The 17,097-nt window shown below is 60.9% G+C and overlaps 1 protein-coding gene across 1 annotated transcript in view; it reads left to right on the plus strand.

Moving 5' to 3' along the window:
* The window catches only part of LOC122394580 (fat-like cadherin-related tumor suppressor homolog), a gene marked incomplete at its 3' end in the record, with an annotated part of 128,888 nt that overhangs the window by 23,069 nt on the left and 88,722 nt on the right, over positions 1–17,097 (plus strand). Inside the window, exon 6 of the mRNA XM_043391568.1 lies at positions 16,918–17,085. Within this exon, the coding sequence (XP_043247503.1) occupies positions 16,918–17,085 (168 nt within the window). The remainder of the gene's footprint in view (positions 1–16,917; positions 17,086–17,097) is intronic.

The following is a 17,097-nucleotide window of genomic DNA, read 5'->3' on the forward strand; positions in this document are numbered from 1 at the left end:
GGAAGCTGACCCTCGGGGGCCGTCGCCAGCTCCGTGTACAAGTTGCGGGCCAAATGAGCTGGCCTTATCCGCGCCGAGTCGTCAGGCAGAGCGGGCCGTCGTCGCGCGGGCATGTTTCACAGCATACACGGAGTTTGCCCGGTGTATGATGACTGATTAGCATAGAAACCCGGCGGACCGTCTCGTCAGTGTCAGCCTCATGGAGTAATAACAATTTGCATATGAAAGCCGGTTGCTTACCTCTGACCTTATCTTGTCGGCCGTTTTACGCGGAGACTGGGGCCGCTGCGCGAAATGATATCTCGTTTAGCTCGGGCCGGCCGGCGGCGCGGGCGCGGTGCTCTCAGATTTATGGCAATGCACCCCGCGAGTCTAAGGGCAGAGCGACGATTCGGCGGCGATTGGAGCGATAGTGGTGACTCACTCCCCACGATGGCGGGTGGCGCTGCGAGTCGATCACTCCCTCTCCGAGTTGAGTGAGTCATAACTCCGTGCTGGTAATGCTGCGCCGGCGTTCGACGGTTGAGCGGAGCTGGTCTTGTTCGCAGCGCCCATCTGGTACAGGCTGGATGGGCCACCAGAGGCTTGAGTGGACACCAGCGACATTTCAATGCGCTCCGCTTCGATTATTGTCATTGGTGATCCATATTTTGTCTCTGTTTGATGGCTTAAATGGTCGTGAAAAGGCATCGGTATTCGATCGATCGATTGCCGAAAAGGGCCGAAATATTGCCGAAATAACTCCTATTATCGGACGTTTGATGCAATGCTTCGCTCGATTGTTGTTTACCACATCACTTTCTTCTTTTTCGTACCTGTTTGTCGCTTCTCGCTTTCCACTTCGTCGCTCGACAAAAGACGCAGGTATTGGCCGATGCCATCTCCGCTTCTCACTCTCCGATGCAGGCAGGTATCGCCTCTCAACCGCCACCGCCGCAGTCGGTATCGGCCCTCTGCTCGTCTCTCTCTCTCTCTCTCTCTCTCTCTCTCTCTCTCTCTCTCTCTCTCTCTCTCTCTCTCTCTCTCTCTCTCTCTCTCTCTCTCTCTCTCTCTCTCTCTCTCTCTCTCTCTCTCTCTCTCTCTCTCTCCCCCTCCCCCTCCCCCCTATCTCGTCCTTTACCAGTCTGTTGACTGCCAATGCGGGTCTCCACGCGTGTGTATCGGCGGGCGAACAATGCTGCAGCGTGGACCGCGTGGCGGCGGTGGGTGGTCCACCTCTGCATGGTGTGAGCCAATTGTGCTGCCAGCTAACAGACCGATACCGATCGGAGAGCTGCAACCCCCCCCCCGCGCCCGTCTCGGACTGCAGCCGCGGCCCCCACCCAGTGGTCAGTGGACTCCTGCTGGGAGGCAGTCTAGCCGTCTCGGGTACCCAGCGGGCTCCCACAGCGCTGCAGTGGCGGGTGGACCAGGTCCACAGCTGGTCTACACGGGGTTAGTGCGGTCTCCGCCCACCGCCCGTCTCCTACAGACCTCCTCCCATGCGGGTCTCCTGCTGCACAAACCTGGCGACCACCAGACACCTCGCCAGTCCTTCCCTGTCGAATAAGCTCCAGCCATGCTGCATTCATCCAAGATAGCTGTGAGTAGGCACCCACCATCTAACACCGCTGATAACCACCCGCACTATGATTACCATGAGACTGTGTAAAATTATATGCACTTGCATAATGTTAGCTTTTTTGTTTCGTCTCGCCGAATTGGGTTAACGTTCCTTGGTGCATAATCGTTGTTTTAGGTTCCCCTCGATTGCACTAGTTCCAAGACACCATCCCTCCAAGGCATCATACACTCTTTTGCAAGCTCACTTTTCGTTTAACGTTCACTTTTCTGGAGCAACTTCTTTTGATGGTGGGAATGAGGTTAGGTAACATTTGTTACAGATTATACGGCCGATAGCCCTTCCTTGCCCCAGCGCCGCCCCCGGGCATGCCTCTATCTCCTTGTTATCTTCCGAGACTTGCTTTAGTGCCCGATAAACGGTGGCAGTGTGGGCTATTTATCCTAAAAATGGGTTAATTCTCGGTCAGCCGTCCCCTCCGAACTATCCGAATGTTCAGCTAATTTTATTGGTCGGCTATCGCCGGTGTGACTCCATGGCCTTTCTCGGGTTTACGGCCGAGTCCATTTCCTTTGGGTATATCTGAGGGTTGATTGAGTGGTTATATATCGTGGTCGAGCCCGCGCGGTCGGCCCCAGTGGATTCCGTGACCCGAACTTGGTGGCCGAACGCGCTACTCCACGGCGTCCAATTTGGACCGAACGTGAATTGAACAGGAGCGGGCGCTGATCAGAAACTCGAGCTGGGATGCCTGATAGGCGCGGACGTAAATCTTCTACATCCTTTCGCGCCCAAGAGAGTGTTATCCTCCCGAGCCGAATGCCGGGGCACGAAGCGGAAATGGGTCATGATTCTTTGGTGATTCGAAACGCGCTTGCATCGTTAGCAAAACAAACTGAGAACGCCGAGCGGCTCTGTTTAGCATGCTGCCGAGCTGAGCTTTTGTTTATTGCATGCCTGGCGGTGGGAGCGGCGTGTGTGGGCCGCTGTGACGCCGGCGATGTACCGACAGACGCTCTCTGTATGGATGGAGGCTGATGGCAGGGCGCCACGCCGGGTGTTAGCCTCATTGACCGGGGTGGCGCGGACGCTGATGGCTGTTCGTTAGACGCGTGACAGAAGAAAGCGGGGCGGTACAATACGTGGGAGGACCCCCGGGGGTCGGGGTGGTTCCTTGTGGCGGCGGGAGGTGTGGTGCTGGGAATTGGGCGTTATCAATAGTGATAAGCTGTTCCGAGTGGATGTGAGGAAGAGCTCCTCCGATGGTCGTGTGTTGCAGGGGCCGTTCCCCGTCGGATCCCTCCTGCCGACCTGCGGCGCCACCGAGGCGGGCCTGTGGCGGCAGCCGTCTGCCCCATTACACAGATTGCGTCCGCTCGGAGTGGAGACAACTGTCCGCCCGCGCACCGCGCCGCGATCGTCTCGTCCACACCGCGTCCGTCGCCGTGCCGCGCCGCGTTAGTGGGTTTCGGAGGCAATCTGGCGCGCCACGGTTCGTCACAGCTCACCACAGACGGCCGATCGGGCCGTCTTTTGTTTATTGCATGCCTGGCGGTGGGAGCGGCGTGTGTGGGCCGCTGTGACGCCGGCGATGTACCGACCTGATGGGGTCGTGATCTGATGGGCTGGTGGCTAGGTCACATTGCTATCCTGTGAGCGTTCTCTGCTTATGCCGCCGTATCTGATGGAAAATTTGCTGCTGGGACTGAAACCTGTTTCAGTCAGACGTTCACAACCGGGCATGCTCTGAGAAGCTTATTTAGCATAGTTCAAAGACTGGCGCGTTTGGGTAAGCAGCTCTTCGGTATTGGGTTGGGCTCGGGAAACTATTGAATCTTCAGATTCAATCGCAGTGAGGCATATTATTTGAGTTTGATGATGGAGGCAAAGTTTATTCTGAAGTAGAGCTAGAACAGATCAATGCTCGGTTAACTGTTCAACTTACCCGCAGTTTGTGATGAAATTGTGAGAATATGCACGATGGTCAGAAAGTTAAGTTTTGCGATGCTATCCAGTATCTACGCCACAGGCCACCGTTGGCTGCTCTTGAACGTCAGCCTTCATTCAACATTCACATCTGGTTACCTGGTCCGACCGACTATGGCTACCTCTACAACCCCACCATGACCTCTGCTGACGGGTCAGCCGCTGCTGCGGCCGACCCGTCACCGCCCGGCCACCAGGGCCACCGCCGTCACCACCGGAGCGGCCGTAGCCGGGCCGTAGCGAGCAGCTGGCCGACACGCGCCGTACCGGCCGGTCGTGCCGAATATGGAGCTGCCAACCTGTCCTGCGGGTCGGCCCACCGGCCCGCCCGCCGAGCCGGGTCGGACTGGACCGGGCCGGGCCGGGCCGGCCGGCCGCTGCTGCACGTGCCGAGCAGGGTTCAACGAGCGATCGCATCGGACCTGAGGACATGGCGCCCGCTGGGCGGCTCTGGTGGCGGAGGGAGGCGCTGATGTATTGGCAACCGATTCAAACGCAATGGCACGAGGAGCATCTGATGGCAGCTGCTGGAAAACCTTCATACCGGTGTCAGTGTCTGGCGCACGCATTGCGTGGCTATACCGGAGCCGTGTTGGTATTTCGACGTGTGTTGAACCAGCGCGATATGCATATGCCGGGCTATAAGCTATGTGTCAGGTGATGAAAATGGAACATGATTGGCCATGTTTTAGCTGGCACATGACGTTCAGCTGGCACTTAGATCGATACTGAGCTGTGCCGGAACCTAGCTCGGAACTCTATGGTAACGCTCGCCATGCGTGCGGCTCATCAGCCTGCAGTATATCCAGAGACTGTTGAATCGGTCTGCTGGAGACGATGATGGCTCACGCAGGAATGCTTGATCCGTTTGACGTCCCGCGTCGCCATTCCATCTGTGTCACGTTCTTTGTCAGGTAAGGTCACCTCAGTTGTTGCAATCATTCGATATCCGATCGGCTCAGGTATGACTGTGCTGGCGTTCCTGGAGTTGCATTGCACACCGACTCATTGTTGTTCCTGTTTTGCGACTGGTGGCTCGCTGCAAGCTGAGCCGGCGCGGCCGGAGCGCTCTGAAGTCTGAACTCGGCGGCTCGATTCGGCCTGCTCGCTCGTGCTGCCTCGCCGCGGCGTCTTCCGCTCGCTGTTCGAACCCTGCTCGGGTGCTCGGGTGCTCGGTTGCTGCTGGGGTGCTCCTCGGGTGCTCGGGTGCTCGGACGTTGCTCGGGCACGCCCCGCCTCGTCACCACAGCATGGCGTGCCGAGGAGTGGCACGGCGGGTTCTGGAAATAACGAGGCTGCTGCCTGACCGGACCGGTCGGGCCACGAACGACGGGCACATTCTGAAAACACGGGTATGGCCATAACCAGTAACCACAGCTACAGCCAAAGCTATGCTCGCAGCCGTGGCCACAGTCACGGCTACAGTCATGGATTCAGTCACAGTCGTAGGCGGGTCAATGGGTCCGCGCCCCTTCGCCTCAGCCTCGGCTGACGGCTGCAGGACTACTTTGTTTCTTCTGTCGGAGTGACTCGAATCGGGACTTCAAGCCAACCTGACTGGACTGACAAGATGTGGTGGCATTTTTAGCTCACTGGGCTGACTATATGTTACCGCGGCGGGGGAGGCATTTCCGCCAGACTGTAGGCACTATTAGACCCTGGACACTAGACTGACCACCGGCAGCACACCTCTCTAGCACTCCAGCACGATCTAACACTCGAGACTGGCACTAGAAGCTGGATCGTGACTCACTCAGCCTGGTTTCACCGAGCGGTGGTCGGTCAGTCTGCATTGTCTCCCAGACAGTAGGATGTCGCTGAGACGAAACGGAACCAGGTCATGCCGAGCCGGCTAGATTTAATTACTGATTTAATTGTTCATTTACAGTGATAATCACGGCGATGATTCCGTGCTGATGAGCCGTGTTTCCCCTCTTCATTTGCCCGTCCGGCTTGACCCGGATGAGGGTTCTTATGATGGTCCAGAACCGGTGCAGCTCTCGAGACTGAAGGCTGATCCAGTCACGAGGTCTCAGTTCAGGGCCGGCAGCAACAAGCCCATCAACAGGGGAGTCCCGGTCAGTCTCAGAGTCGGGGTCAACTTTTGTGACTCGATTACCTCGTGCGGTGCTCCGGCCCGCTACTAATCAGTAGCTCGGGACCACCGTCTCTGATCTAGGACGCGGTCGCCTCTGCCACGTGGCCCCTCGGTCCTGATTCTGTTCGGTCCCGTTTGTCCCCTTGTCGCGCCGTGTTGGTTTGGCCTTGTCGGGACGGGCGACAGTTTGTCTACCGTGTCGGCCGTCGGCCCCAGTTCTGGTCCGCCGCCTTTGTTCGGAGTACCCTGGTCCATGTCTCCGTGTCGGTCCCTCTCCTGCCCTCCTGCGACCCGGCCCGTCCGGCCCAGCCGGCTCGTCTGGGCCCGGCCCGGCCCGTTGTCTGCCCGCTTTCCCGTCCGTCCGGCCCGTCTGCGTCCCACCCCAACCCGGCGGCTCGCTCAGCCACTAATTAGCAGCTATTGGGGCCGGTCGGTCGAGCCGCCGGCGGACGGCAGACAGGGCCCGGCGTGAGAGCGACCCGGGCCGGCCGACCACACCAGACGCACCCCTCTCCCCTCCGCCCCGCCCCGCCCGCCGCTGACCCGACCCGCACCTGCCGAGAGGCCGCTCATCAGAGGAGCCCGACGACGGACGGCGGCGACCACACGCCGTCAGCTGCGGCCGATTTGAATACAGGCCGTGTGGTGAGCGGCCGCCGAGATGTGTTTGTTGACTGCGTGTCGAGAGTCGGCTCGGTGAGCGCCGGGATCGGCGCTGTTTACCGGCCGGGGAGCGGTGCTCTGTGGTGATCGGCCGCCGGGGATGGTCCGAGGTGCTTATGACGGGCTCTGAGGGCGCCCCAGCCGCTGTCGTAAAAGGGTCATGACGTGCCGCCCGACTGCCCTCCTGCTAGGTGGGGTGGTGGTCGACTGCTCGTTCGAGCGACCGGCGTCGTGTTGGAATATCACGCCGCCGCTACGCTGTGCCGCGGCTCAGTCACCTCTGTGCTAGCCGCTCTGGAGTCTGGACTGTGTAGAGCTTCTGTCGGCCGGCGGAGGAGCCGCGGCGCTGTCGGTAAATCGCCGGCTCAGCGGCGGCCGGGCGGGCGGCGCTCGCCGCGCTCCGTCTCATCTCGTTTCGTCATGGCACGGCGGTTCTGCCGGCTCGGCTCAGCAGCACCCGGCTCAGTCTGGCTCAGCTGGGCGCAGCTTGTCCCATTCCATCGCACCTCTTCCCGTCCGTGCCGGTTTCATTCCGCCTGGGCTGGCCCCTCGCGGTGTTTCTCTGCTCGCTGACCGCTGCTCAGGGAGCGGAGAGGCAGGCTGACCGCTGCTCAGGGGGCGGAGAGACAGGCTGACCAGCTGCTCCGGTGTTTAACGGCAGTACCCGGCTGCAGAGTGGTTTGACGGGTGGCTGTGCTGCTCCTGCGGCGCCGGCCGTGGTCGGCCCGGCCTCATGGCTGCTCATTATTTAACCAGTTGCAGTCTCTTCGTTCAACATTCAACACGACAGGGCACCAGGGACAGGGCAGCAGGGGGTAACCCGAACTGAAAACAACAACACATTTCAGCTCAGAGCTTAGCCTGTCTAACCAACAGCGGTGCAGCATCAAGCTATAGGACAACACACGGCGAGAAATTATCCCGGTATGTATCCAACCCACAGTGAGCTGTTTCTCAGTCCTGCTGCGATTCGCCCGGCGGCGGCGGCGGCTCCTCGACCCTCTGGCCGTTAGCCGTTCGGAAGATGAATGTCCGACCCGGTGTAATGACCGCGTGCAGACTGGCAGGAAACGGACCGTCTCATCAGCGGGTCGGAGGAAACCGCCCGCCCCGCCCGGCTTCTCGGGCAGGCGGCTTTATCAGCGCCGTTTGATGCGCAGACCGGAGGAGGGATTGCACCGCTTAGTGAACGCCGCCGGACGGGCCCCTGCGGTGACTGATCGCGCCGGTTCCCCTGCATACTGAGAGGAAGAAACGGTGCCGCCGCCTGCTTTGGTACCGGAGTATCGCCCCGTACGGCTAATGTCGGCGGGATTTCACTCCGCGTATGGTTGTGATACAGCTGGATCAAGGATGGCATGGTGTAGATCCTGGGTCAGTGCTCGTTTAACCCTCTAAGCGGTGCACACTGCACGCACTCCATTGCCGGCTCTGGCTGGCTCGTTGCAGCTGGCTCATCCCCCAGCTTATGTTGTTGGCTCACTCACAGTTGGCTCGTCGCTCTGAGTCACGGCCCGGTCCCGCTGAGCCGCCTCGCCGGATCCGGTTCTATGCATGAATGGCAACTTAGCGGCCCCCGGCTAAGAGGCGTTGGGCGAGGGCAGACAGATGCCGGAGAGAGCGAGGGAGAGGGAGGGAGGGTGGGAGGGAGAGAGATAAGCGGAGCGGGCGGGCTGGGGTGGGAGGCACGAGGGGAGCGCGGGATATAGGACAGTCAGAGACGAGCCAGCGAAGGGGACGGACCATCGGTCATGGTCTCAACAATTTTTTTGGCTTCTCTCATTGTGTGACACTCGGAGTGACAGAGTGACAGAGAGGCTATGAATAGTGACGGTGCAAGAGGGAGTGGTGGCATGGTACTCAGAGGGGCGGTGCCTTGCGATTCAGCGCAGCGCAGGAGCTGGGAGGCAGAGAATCAACCGCCTGTGACGACTCATGACGCGAGGTTTGTCAGTAGATGCCACTGACTACAGGTAAGCGAAGGGCCGAGTTCGCTGTTGTGTAACTGGCCGGGTGCTGCGACAGCTTGACGGGCGCAGTCACCTGCGCTCTCGAGAGCAGGGATGCTTTTGTGGGCAGACCGCGAGGGCGCTACTTTCCAGCTCTTGGGAGCTTATTGTCATGGCTGTCAGCTGTCGATGCATAATCAGCGGGTAGCAGATTCGCGCGACTTGCGTCATTGCGGAGTCACGCGCTGTCTAATCTGGATGGTGTTGTCCGACATCTCGTGCTACAAATTGAATAGGCTGGCAATATCGGCTTGGGAGAGACGGTCGTGGACATTTTTTTTTTTCGTTGCTTCGTCAAGAGCTTTTTGACGCTTGAAGCGCGCCACGGCGGCAGCTGTGGTCGTGGGAGCGCTCCGTGAGGACCCAGACTGTGGGTTAGCGCCTGCCTGGTCTCCTGTTGTCACAGTCTGGTGACTGGTTGCCAGCGCGACTGCCGACTGCGGCGGGGGAGCGGGACGGGGTCAGACGTCCCTGTGCATATGGAGTGTGGCAGCGGCTGAGGGCCTGCTGGTTGGTCTTTCAAGCCTTTGGGGGCTGGTGGGTGCGGTGCGGTATCCTTGGGGGCGAACGCGGTCAGTGACTTGGTGACCTCGGGTGACATTTTCAGGGCTGATATCAGGTTTGGCCCGTGACCACCTGCACCCTGGTATCGCTGCGCGCTGCAACGGTGCAGCGGCGCTTAACCCCTGCGCGCCGGCTGAGCGTGCGGAGCCGGGTGGGTGACGTCATCGAAGCACGCCGCACGCAGTTAGATCTAGGCGCCGGGCCGGGGCCCTGTTTACGGCCGCTGCCGGCGTGCGCTATCACACGTGCTATTGGGTTTCCATGACATCCGTACATCCGTATCTCCAACCCTGCCAATATGTCGTCACATGTGTGACTTCAGCTCGCAAAATGCGATAGCAGCGTGGTAGCAGCATCGAGTGAAATGCCGCTCAAAAACGGGAATGCCCCCCCCCCCCCCCTTTGTCCGCGCGGTCCACGGGCCCGCCGGCGCCGCGGCGCGGCGGACCGGGCGCGGCGGACCGGGCGCGGAGACCCAATAAAGTAAACAGCCCGGCCTTATCGGTCACGGTGTCGTATGGCGGCGCCCGGCCGCATGGCTCACAGCTGGGGCATGGGTGAATGTCCGCTGGAGTCATGGGACGGGCAGTGGGACAGGGCCAAGGAGAAAGGAACATGGTGTTTGAGGGAGAGTCGAGGGGGCAGTGACCCTTCCGGAACGGGGTGATCGTGGTGGTCCCAGATGTTGTCTATTGAGTTTTTTTTACAGACCTAAAGCGCGCGCAGCGGCGCGCCGTCGGTTCGCAGGCACACCACGGCTACCTATCGGCTGTCGCTGTTCCGGACCACGCGGGCTCTGACGTGCCCTCGTCTTTGCGTGGCTTGACCGCCTTTGCCGGGCGAGGAGCAGCCGCGTGAGCGGTCGAGGGTCAGTTTGACCGAGTGGTGCGGGTCGCTGGTTGTTGGCAGAATACAATGCGACGCCGCGGACCGATTAGTGGTGTCACCTGGGATTGGACCTTCGGCATTCCGATTTGTCTAATGTTCATTTCGGGAGATGGTTGAACAAAGGTTACACTGGCTTGCACAGCTTGAACAATCACTTGCTCGGGGGACGAGAAACGCTATTTCTTCTATCCCTGCTTCCTGGTTGATAAGAACGAGCTTAGACAAGCTTCGGCAGGGGGCGCTGAAGGAGCAGAGCGCCGTTGGCGACCGGGCAAGCGCCGCGGGATGACCGGGGGGGGGGGGGGGGGGTGGCAGACCGCTACGGGCGCCACTATCGCGGGTCTGACGGGCGGCCGTGGGAGCTCTTGGGAGTTTCTTGCCCTTAACGGCGACAGTAGCTGTCCTAGCTCTCGAGCTTATTGCCCTTGGGGGCGAGCTTGCTGCCCCTTGGGGGCGACGGTAGCTGTTACAGCCCTCGGGAGTTAATTGTCTTTGGGGCGACGATGGCTGTACAAGCTCTTGAGGAGCTTATTGCCCTTGGGGGCGACTGAGGCTGCACGGGCTCTTGGGAGCTTATTGCCCGTGGGGGGCGACGATGGCCGTACAAGCTCTTAGGGAGCTTATTGCCCTTGGGGGCGACTGTGGCTGCACGGGCTCTTGGGAGCTTTGCCCTTGGGGGCGACGATGGTTGTACGAGCTCTTGGGAGCTTATTGCCCTTAGGGGCGACGACGGCCGTACAAGCTCCTGGGAGCTTATTGTCCTTGGGGCGACTGAGGCTGTACGAGCTCTCGGGAGCTTTGCTAGTGGGGGCGACTGAGGCTGCACGGGCTCTTGGGAGCTTGCCCTTGGGGGCGACGATGGTTGTACGAGCTCTTGGGAGCTTATTCCTCTTGGGGGCGAGCTTGCTGCCCTGGGGGGCGACGGTAGCCGTACGTGCTCTTGGGAGCTTATTGCCCTTGGGGGCGACGATGGCTGTACAAGCTCTTGGGAGCTTATTGCCCTTGGGGGCGACTGAGGCTGTACAAGCTCTTGGGAGCTTTGCCCTTGAGGCGACGATGGTTGTACAAGCTCTTGGGAGCTTATTGCCCTTGGGGGCGAAGGTAACCGTACAAGCCTTTGGGTGCTTATTGCCCTTGGGGGCGACGAGCTTGCTGCCCTGGGAGGCGACGGTAGCCGTACGAGCTCTTGGGAGCTTATTGCCCTTGGGGGCGACGATGGCTGTACAAGCTCTTGGGAGCTTATTGCCCTTGGGGGCGACTGAGGCTATACAAGCTCTTGGGAGCTTCGCCCTTGGGGGCGACGATGGTTGTACAAACTCTTGGGAGCTATTGCCCTTGGGGGCGACGGTAACCGTACGAGCCTTTGGGTGCTTATTGCCTTTGGGGGCGACGATGGCTGTACGAGCTCTTGGGAGCTTATTTTTTCCTTGGAGGCGGGCTTTCTGCCCTTGAGGCGACAGTAGCTGTACGAGCTCTTGGGAGCTTATTGCCCTTCGGGTGACGATGGCTGCACGAGCGCTTGGGAGCTCATCGCCCTTGGGGGCGAGCTTGCTGCCCCTGGGGGGCGACGGTAGCTCTTGGGAGCTTCTTGCCCTTGGGGGCGACGTTGGCTGTACGGGCTGTTAGGAGATTTTTGCTCTTAGGGGCGAGCTTGCTGTCCTCGAAGGTGACAGTAGCCTACGAGCTCTACGGAGCTCACTGCCCTTGGGGGCGACGATGGATGGCTGTTTGAGCTCTTGGAACCTTATTGCCCTTGGAAGGCGAGCTTGCTGCCTGCCCTCGAAGGCTTCAGCACACGTCTGAGCTCTTGAAGCTTGCCTTTGAGGGCGACGACGGCCGTTCGAGCTCTTGGGAGCTTATTGCCCTGGGAGCGAGCTTGCTGCCCTTGGGGGCGACGGTCGCTGTACGAGCTCATGTGAGCTTTGTCCTTGGGGTGACGATGGCTGCGCAAGCTCTTGGGAGCTTTGTCCTTGGGGCGACGATGGCTGTACGAGCTCTTGGGAGCTTATTGCCCTTGGGGAGAGCTTCCTGTCCTTGGGGGCGACGGTAGCTGTACGTGTTCTTGGTAGCTTAGCGCTTGCTGTCCTTGGGGGTGACGGTAGCCCTATTGCCCTCGGGGGCGACTGAGGCGGTACGAGCTCTTGGAAACTTATTGCACCTAGTGGCGACGACGGCTGTATGAGCTCTCGGGAGCTTATTGCCCTTGGGGCGAGCTTGCTCCCCTTGGGGCGACGGTAGCTGTACGAGCTTTTGGGAGCTTCTTGCCCTTGGGGCGGCCGAGGCTGTACGAGCTCTTGGGAGCTTTGCCTTTGGGACCGACAGCAGCCCTACGAGCTCTTAGAAGCTTATTGCCCTTAGGCGCAGCCACTGGGTGCGGCACTGTCGGGAGCCCCCTGGCGCTCGCCGGACGCCGCCGCGCCTGACCCTCAAGGAGCGACACCCAAGGCCGTACTTGGTAGCCGGGAGCGGCCCGGTTCTCTTCCCAGATGTGTGTGCTTTTCGCCTTGGGCGGGAGTAAGAGGTCCGGTTATCTTACCCGATGTTTGCTGTTCGCCCTGTTCTCTCTGTCCGCCGCGTGTCCGCGCCCGCCGCGCCGCGACCGCCCGGCGCGGGGAGGGGCCCGCGATGGGGGCCGAAGGTCCACCGCGCGGCCAACGCGCGGTTGCCGGTCTAATTACTGGATTGGAGGATGTGCCACGGGGCGGCGTCCGCCCAGCTGCGCGCCCCCATCCCTGGTGGGGGGGAGGGGGAGGGCGCGGCGACAGGGCGGGCGCTTGGCCGGCTCGAGTGGCGCGGCGGCACACACGGGGGCGCTCGCCACCCCCTCCCTCGTCACTCGCAGGGGGGGGGGGGGGTAGGCGCGAACGGCTCGGCCTTCTGCGGGCAGTGGGCGACGGTTCGCACGTGTCGCGGCGGCGCGGGGACCGGCACCGGGTCGACGAGGAGGGCGTAACGCGCTGCCTTTTTCGGCGGGCTGCGTGCCAGCAATTCTTTCGTTTCACAACCGGGCAGCGGGCCGCGGCGGGTGTGAGCTCCGGGTGTGTGGACGCGCCAGAGCGACCCGTCCGACTATCTGTATCTGCCGGCGACCTATACGGTCATCTGACCGGTGCGGGCGTTGGGGCTGTACTGTAACTTGGGGCTGTGCAAGCTCTGGGGAGCTTATTGCCCTTGGGGGGCAGACCGCGTGGATGCTACTGTCGGGAGCCTGGGGGAGAATGACGGGGGCTTGCGAGCTCTTGGAAGATCATAGTTGACGGTGCGAGCTCTTGGGAGCTTATGGCCCTTGGGGGCACACCGTTAGGGACGCTACAGTCGAAGCTCTTGGGAGTCTGACGAGGGGACTTTGCCAGCTCTTGGGAGCTTATTGCCCTTGGGGGCAGGCTGCATGTGCGCTACTGTCCAGGGCTCTTGGGAGCATGACGGGTGGCCGTGCGAGCTCTTGGGAGATAATAGTTGGCGGTGCGAGCTCTTGGGAGCTTATAGCCCTTGGGGGCACACCGTTAGTGACTCTACTGTCGAGAGCTCTTGGGGGCTGTCAGGTGGCTGTGCGAGTTTTTGGGTGCTCTTGCCCTGGGACATACCGTTACGGGCGCTGATGTCGAGAGCTCCTGGGAGCCTGACGAAGGGAGCTGCGCGAGCTATTGGGTACTACTGCCCTTGGTGCAGACCGCCAAGGCCACTGCTGTCGAGAGTTCTTGGGAGCCTGACCGGTGGCCGGGCGAGCTATTTGGAGCTTTGACCGGTGGCCGGGCGAGCTATTTGGAGCTTCTTGCCCTGGGGGCTAGCTGCTACGATCGTTTTCTGTCGCGACCTCCAGGAAGCTTGAGGGGTTACTGTGCGAGCTCTCGGGAGCTCATTGCCCTTGGGGGCAGACCGCTATGGGTGCTACTGTAGAGCTATTGGGAGCCTGAAGGATGGCGGCGCGAGCTCGCGAGAGCTTCTTGCCCTTGGGGGCAGACCGCTTGGGTGCCAATGTCTAGAGCTCGTTGGAGCCGGACGGGTGGCTGCGCAAACTCTTCAGAGCTATTGCTCTTTGGGGCGGACCGCATAGGCGCTACTGTTGGAAGCTTTAGGAGCCAAGCGACTGCTCGAGCCGGCGGGAGCCTATTGTCCTTGGGAGCAGACGGATACGGGTGTTACTGTCGAGAGCTCTTGGGAGCCGACGGATGGCCGTGCGAGCTCTTGGGAGCTTATTGCCCTCGGGGGAAGCCTCTATGGGGCTAGTGTCGAGAGCTCCTGGGAGCTTACAGTTGGCTGTGCGAGCTCTTAGGAGCCTCTTGCCGCTGGGGGCAGACCGCTAAGAGTGTTCACATCGGGAGCTCTATTGAGCATAACGGGTACCCGTGCGAGCTCTCGGGAGCTTATTGCTCTAGGGTTACTGACGAGAGCTCTTGGGAGCTTATAGTGGGCTGTGCGAGCTCCGAGCTCTTGAGAGCATCTTGCCCTGGGAGGGGGGGGGGGGCAGACCGCTACGTATGTTTCATGCCACGAGCTCTAGGGAGCGCAAGAGAGCATCACGGATGGCTGCGATTTGCGAGAGCTCTTGGGAGCTTTAAGTTGGCTAAACAAGCTCTCGGGGGCTTCCTGCCTTCAAGGACAGGCCGCTTCGGGTGTTTTTCCCCTGCGCGAGCTAGGGAACATGACGGGTGGCCGTGGCAGCTCTCGGGAGCTCTCCACTTGACTGCGCGAGCTCTTGGGAGCTTAATGCCCTCGGGGCAGACCGCATACGGGCGTTTCCTGGCGCAGCTCAAGGGAGTATGGTGGCCGTGGGGGCTCAATTGGGAACTTGCAGTTGGCTGGTTAAGTTTGGGAGTTCCTTGCCCCGGGGGCAGACTGCTACGGGGGTTTTCCTGTCGCGAGCTCAAGGGAGCATGGCGAGTGGCTGTGAGCTCTTGGGAGCTTACAGTGGGCTGGACCAGCTCTCGGGTTCCTGCCCTTGGGGGCAGACCGCTCCGGATGGTTCCGGTCCCGAACTCTAGGGAACACTACGAGTGGCTGTGGAAGCTCTTAGGAGCTTACAATTAGCTACGTGACCTATTGCGTGGTCGCTCCGTTTGGCGGGGTTTGGCGGGTGGTTCCAGGAGCAGGAACTGCCACCAGTGGGCGATCGGCCTTTACTCAGCCAACAGAGTGTCTAGATCACGGAGGCGTCAGGCATGAGCCCAATGGCAACTTAGCGGCCCCCGGCTAAGAGGCGTTGGGCGAGGGCAGACAGATGCCGGAGAGAGCGAGGGAGAGGGAGGGAGGGTGGGAGGGAGAGAGATAAGCGGAGCGGGCGGGCTGGGGTGGGAGGCACGAGGGGAGCGCGGGATATAGGACAGTCAGAGACGAGCCAGCGAAGGGGACGGACCATCGGTCATGGTCTCAACAATTTTTTTGTTGTTGTTGTTCTTTGTTTTTTTTTTTTCTGTCGTGACCCCACTGTGGCGGGTGGTTCCAGGAGCAGGAACTGCCACCAGTGGGCGATCGGCCTTTACTCAGCCAACAGAGTGTCTAGATCACGGAGGCGTCAGGCATGAGCCCAATGGCCTCTGCCGGGGCGTCCCGTCCCGACCCGTCCCGTGCCGTCACATCCAGCAGTCATGGTGCCGGGCTCAGGCCACGCGTGCCGCCTCTGCAGCCGTGGTCTGTCGGCAGGGCACGTTTTGTCTCAGGTGCGCTGGCCGGCCGGGTCCAGCGGCCCGCTCCACGGAGCTCGGACCAGTCTGTTGCCAACGACCCGCAGCGCCGCGAGACGTGAGATCGGGCATGGTGAGACGTGAGCGGGCCACGGTACGGCAGCTCGTGAGCGGATGGAACCGAGATGAAGGAGCTCAGTGGGTCAGTGACTCGGGATGAACGGCTGGACACTATGGCCCTGTGAGCAGCGGACAGGACCTTCAGAGGAAACGAAGGAGCATGAAATCGGAGAGATAAAAAACTTGTACTTCCATTGACAATAGCTCAATCTAACTGTTCTTGAATTGGCGAGAAAAGTCATATGCTATCGTACCGCCTTGCGGCGCGGACAGAAAGGAAAGAGACTGAAACAGCGAATTATCTACTACCTGATTCACCCCGCCACCTTCCAAACACCGCGACCTAAATCCTCTCTCACGACCACCTCGGCTCTCCGCATCGTCACCCCGTGTCAGCCACGCCCTCTCAGCACACAACTGGAGAGACAGCACATCGTAACACGTCAGTCTGGGACACGGCGCGGCCCGGCGGGCGGCCAGCCAGCGCCGCTGGCAAAAACGGCGACACGGCCCGCCTTGAGCCGGCGCGTATCGGCCCAGTGTCATGTCGCTGGTCGTCACTGTGGTCGGCCGTGCGTTCTCTCTACCGCCGCCGCCCACTGGCTCGACCGCCGCCTGCTGCGTGCCAAGGCACTATAGCTGCGTGCCACCTGACTTCCGTCCACCGCTCACAGTTCCCCGCCGCGCCCGTCCACCGCCCATCGCTCTCTGATAGCCTCCCGCCAACTGTTCAAAGCTGTCCATCGCCAGCCCAACGCCCGTCACATCCTGTCCAGTGTCCACCATCCACCGTCTACCGTGCCCTGTCCACCTCCCGCTGTTCATCGCCCGCTTGCCGTCCACCGCCCCTCGTCCCCCGTCCCCCGCCCCCGTAATCTGTCCACCGCCCGCCGTCCGCCGTCCGCCGTCCACCGTCCCCCGTCCACGGTCCGCCGTCTGTCACTGGGTCGAGGTCTCTATCAAGGGATTACGAGCGGCGCCGTGCCCCCCGGCGGCGGCAATGCATGACATACGGCGTGTAACTAGTGGCCGCTGTCCCCCGTCGTCGCCTGCTGCGAGCCGGCACGGCCTCCCGGGGAGCCGGGAGGGAGGGGTTAGTCGGAGCTGGCTGAGCAGATCTGTTTTGAAGCTATTCAGGCGAGATATCTGGACTGAACTGAGCTAGTATTTGGTTCTTGGAGTTCGGATGTGTTGTGCAGAAGATGAGCGTGTTTGTGCCTGGGGCAGAAAAGAATCTTGTTTGCGTTTAAACTACAAATGGAACATGCTTGTGTAAACGGTTACGACAAATGCTGACCCGATGCTTCTAACCTTGACCATCGTGGACAATGATTGACCTCAAACCCTTCCAGATCAGTCGATCACCGGCCCTGCACCACCGACTGACGCGTCTCCCCTGTGTTACAGGTGGCGGTGGCGGACTGGGGCGTCCCGCAGGCTCTGACGTCCACGGCCCGGGTCAAGGTCACTGTGCTGGATGAGAACGACTCACCGCCCGTGTTTCCGGAGCGGTTGTACCGGGTACAGGTGCCGCTGGGACCGGCGCTGCGCCGACCCAATGCCACCATTTTCCAGGTGAGAGTCAGT

This window comes from Amphibalanus amphitrite, unplaced genomic scaffold (assembly GCF_019059575.1).
Source record: "Amphibalanus amphitrite isolate SeventyFive unplaced genomic scaffold, NRLGWU_Aamphi_draft 000600F_arrow, whole genome shotgun sequence".
Taxonomy (NCBI): Eukaryota; Metazoa; Arthropoda; class Thecostraca; order Balanomorpha; family Balanidae; genus Amphibalanus; species Amphibalanus amphitrite.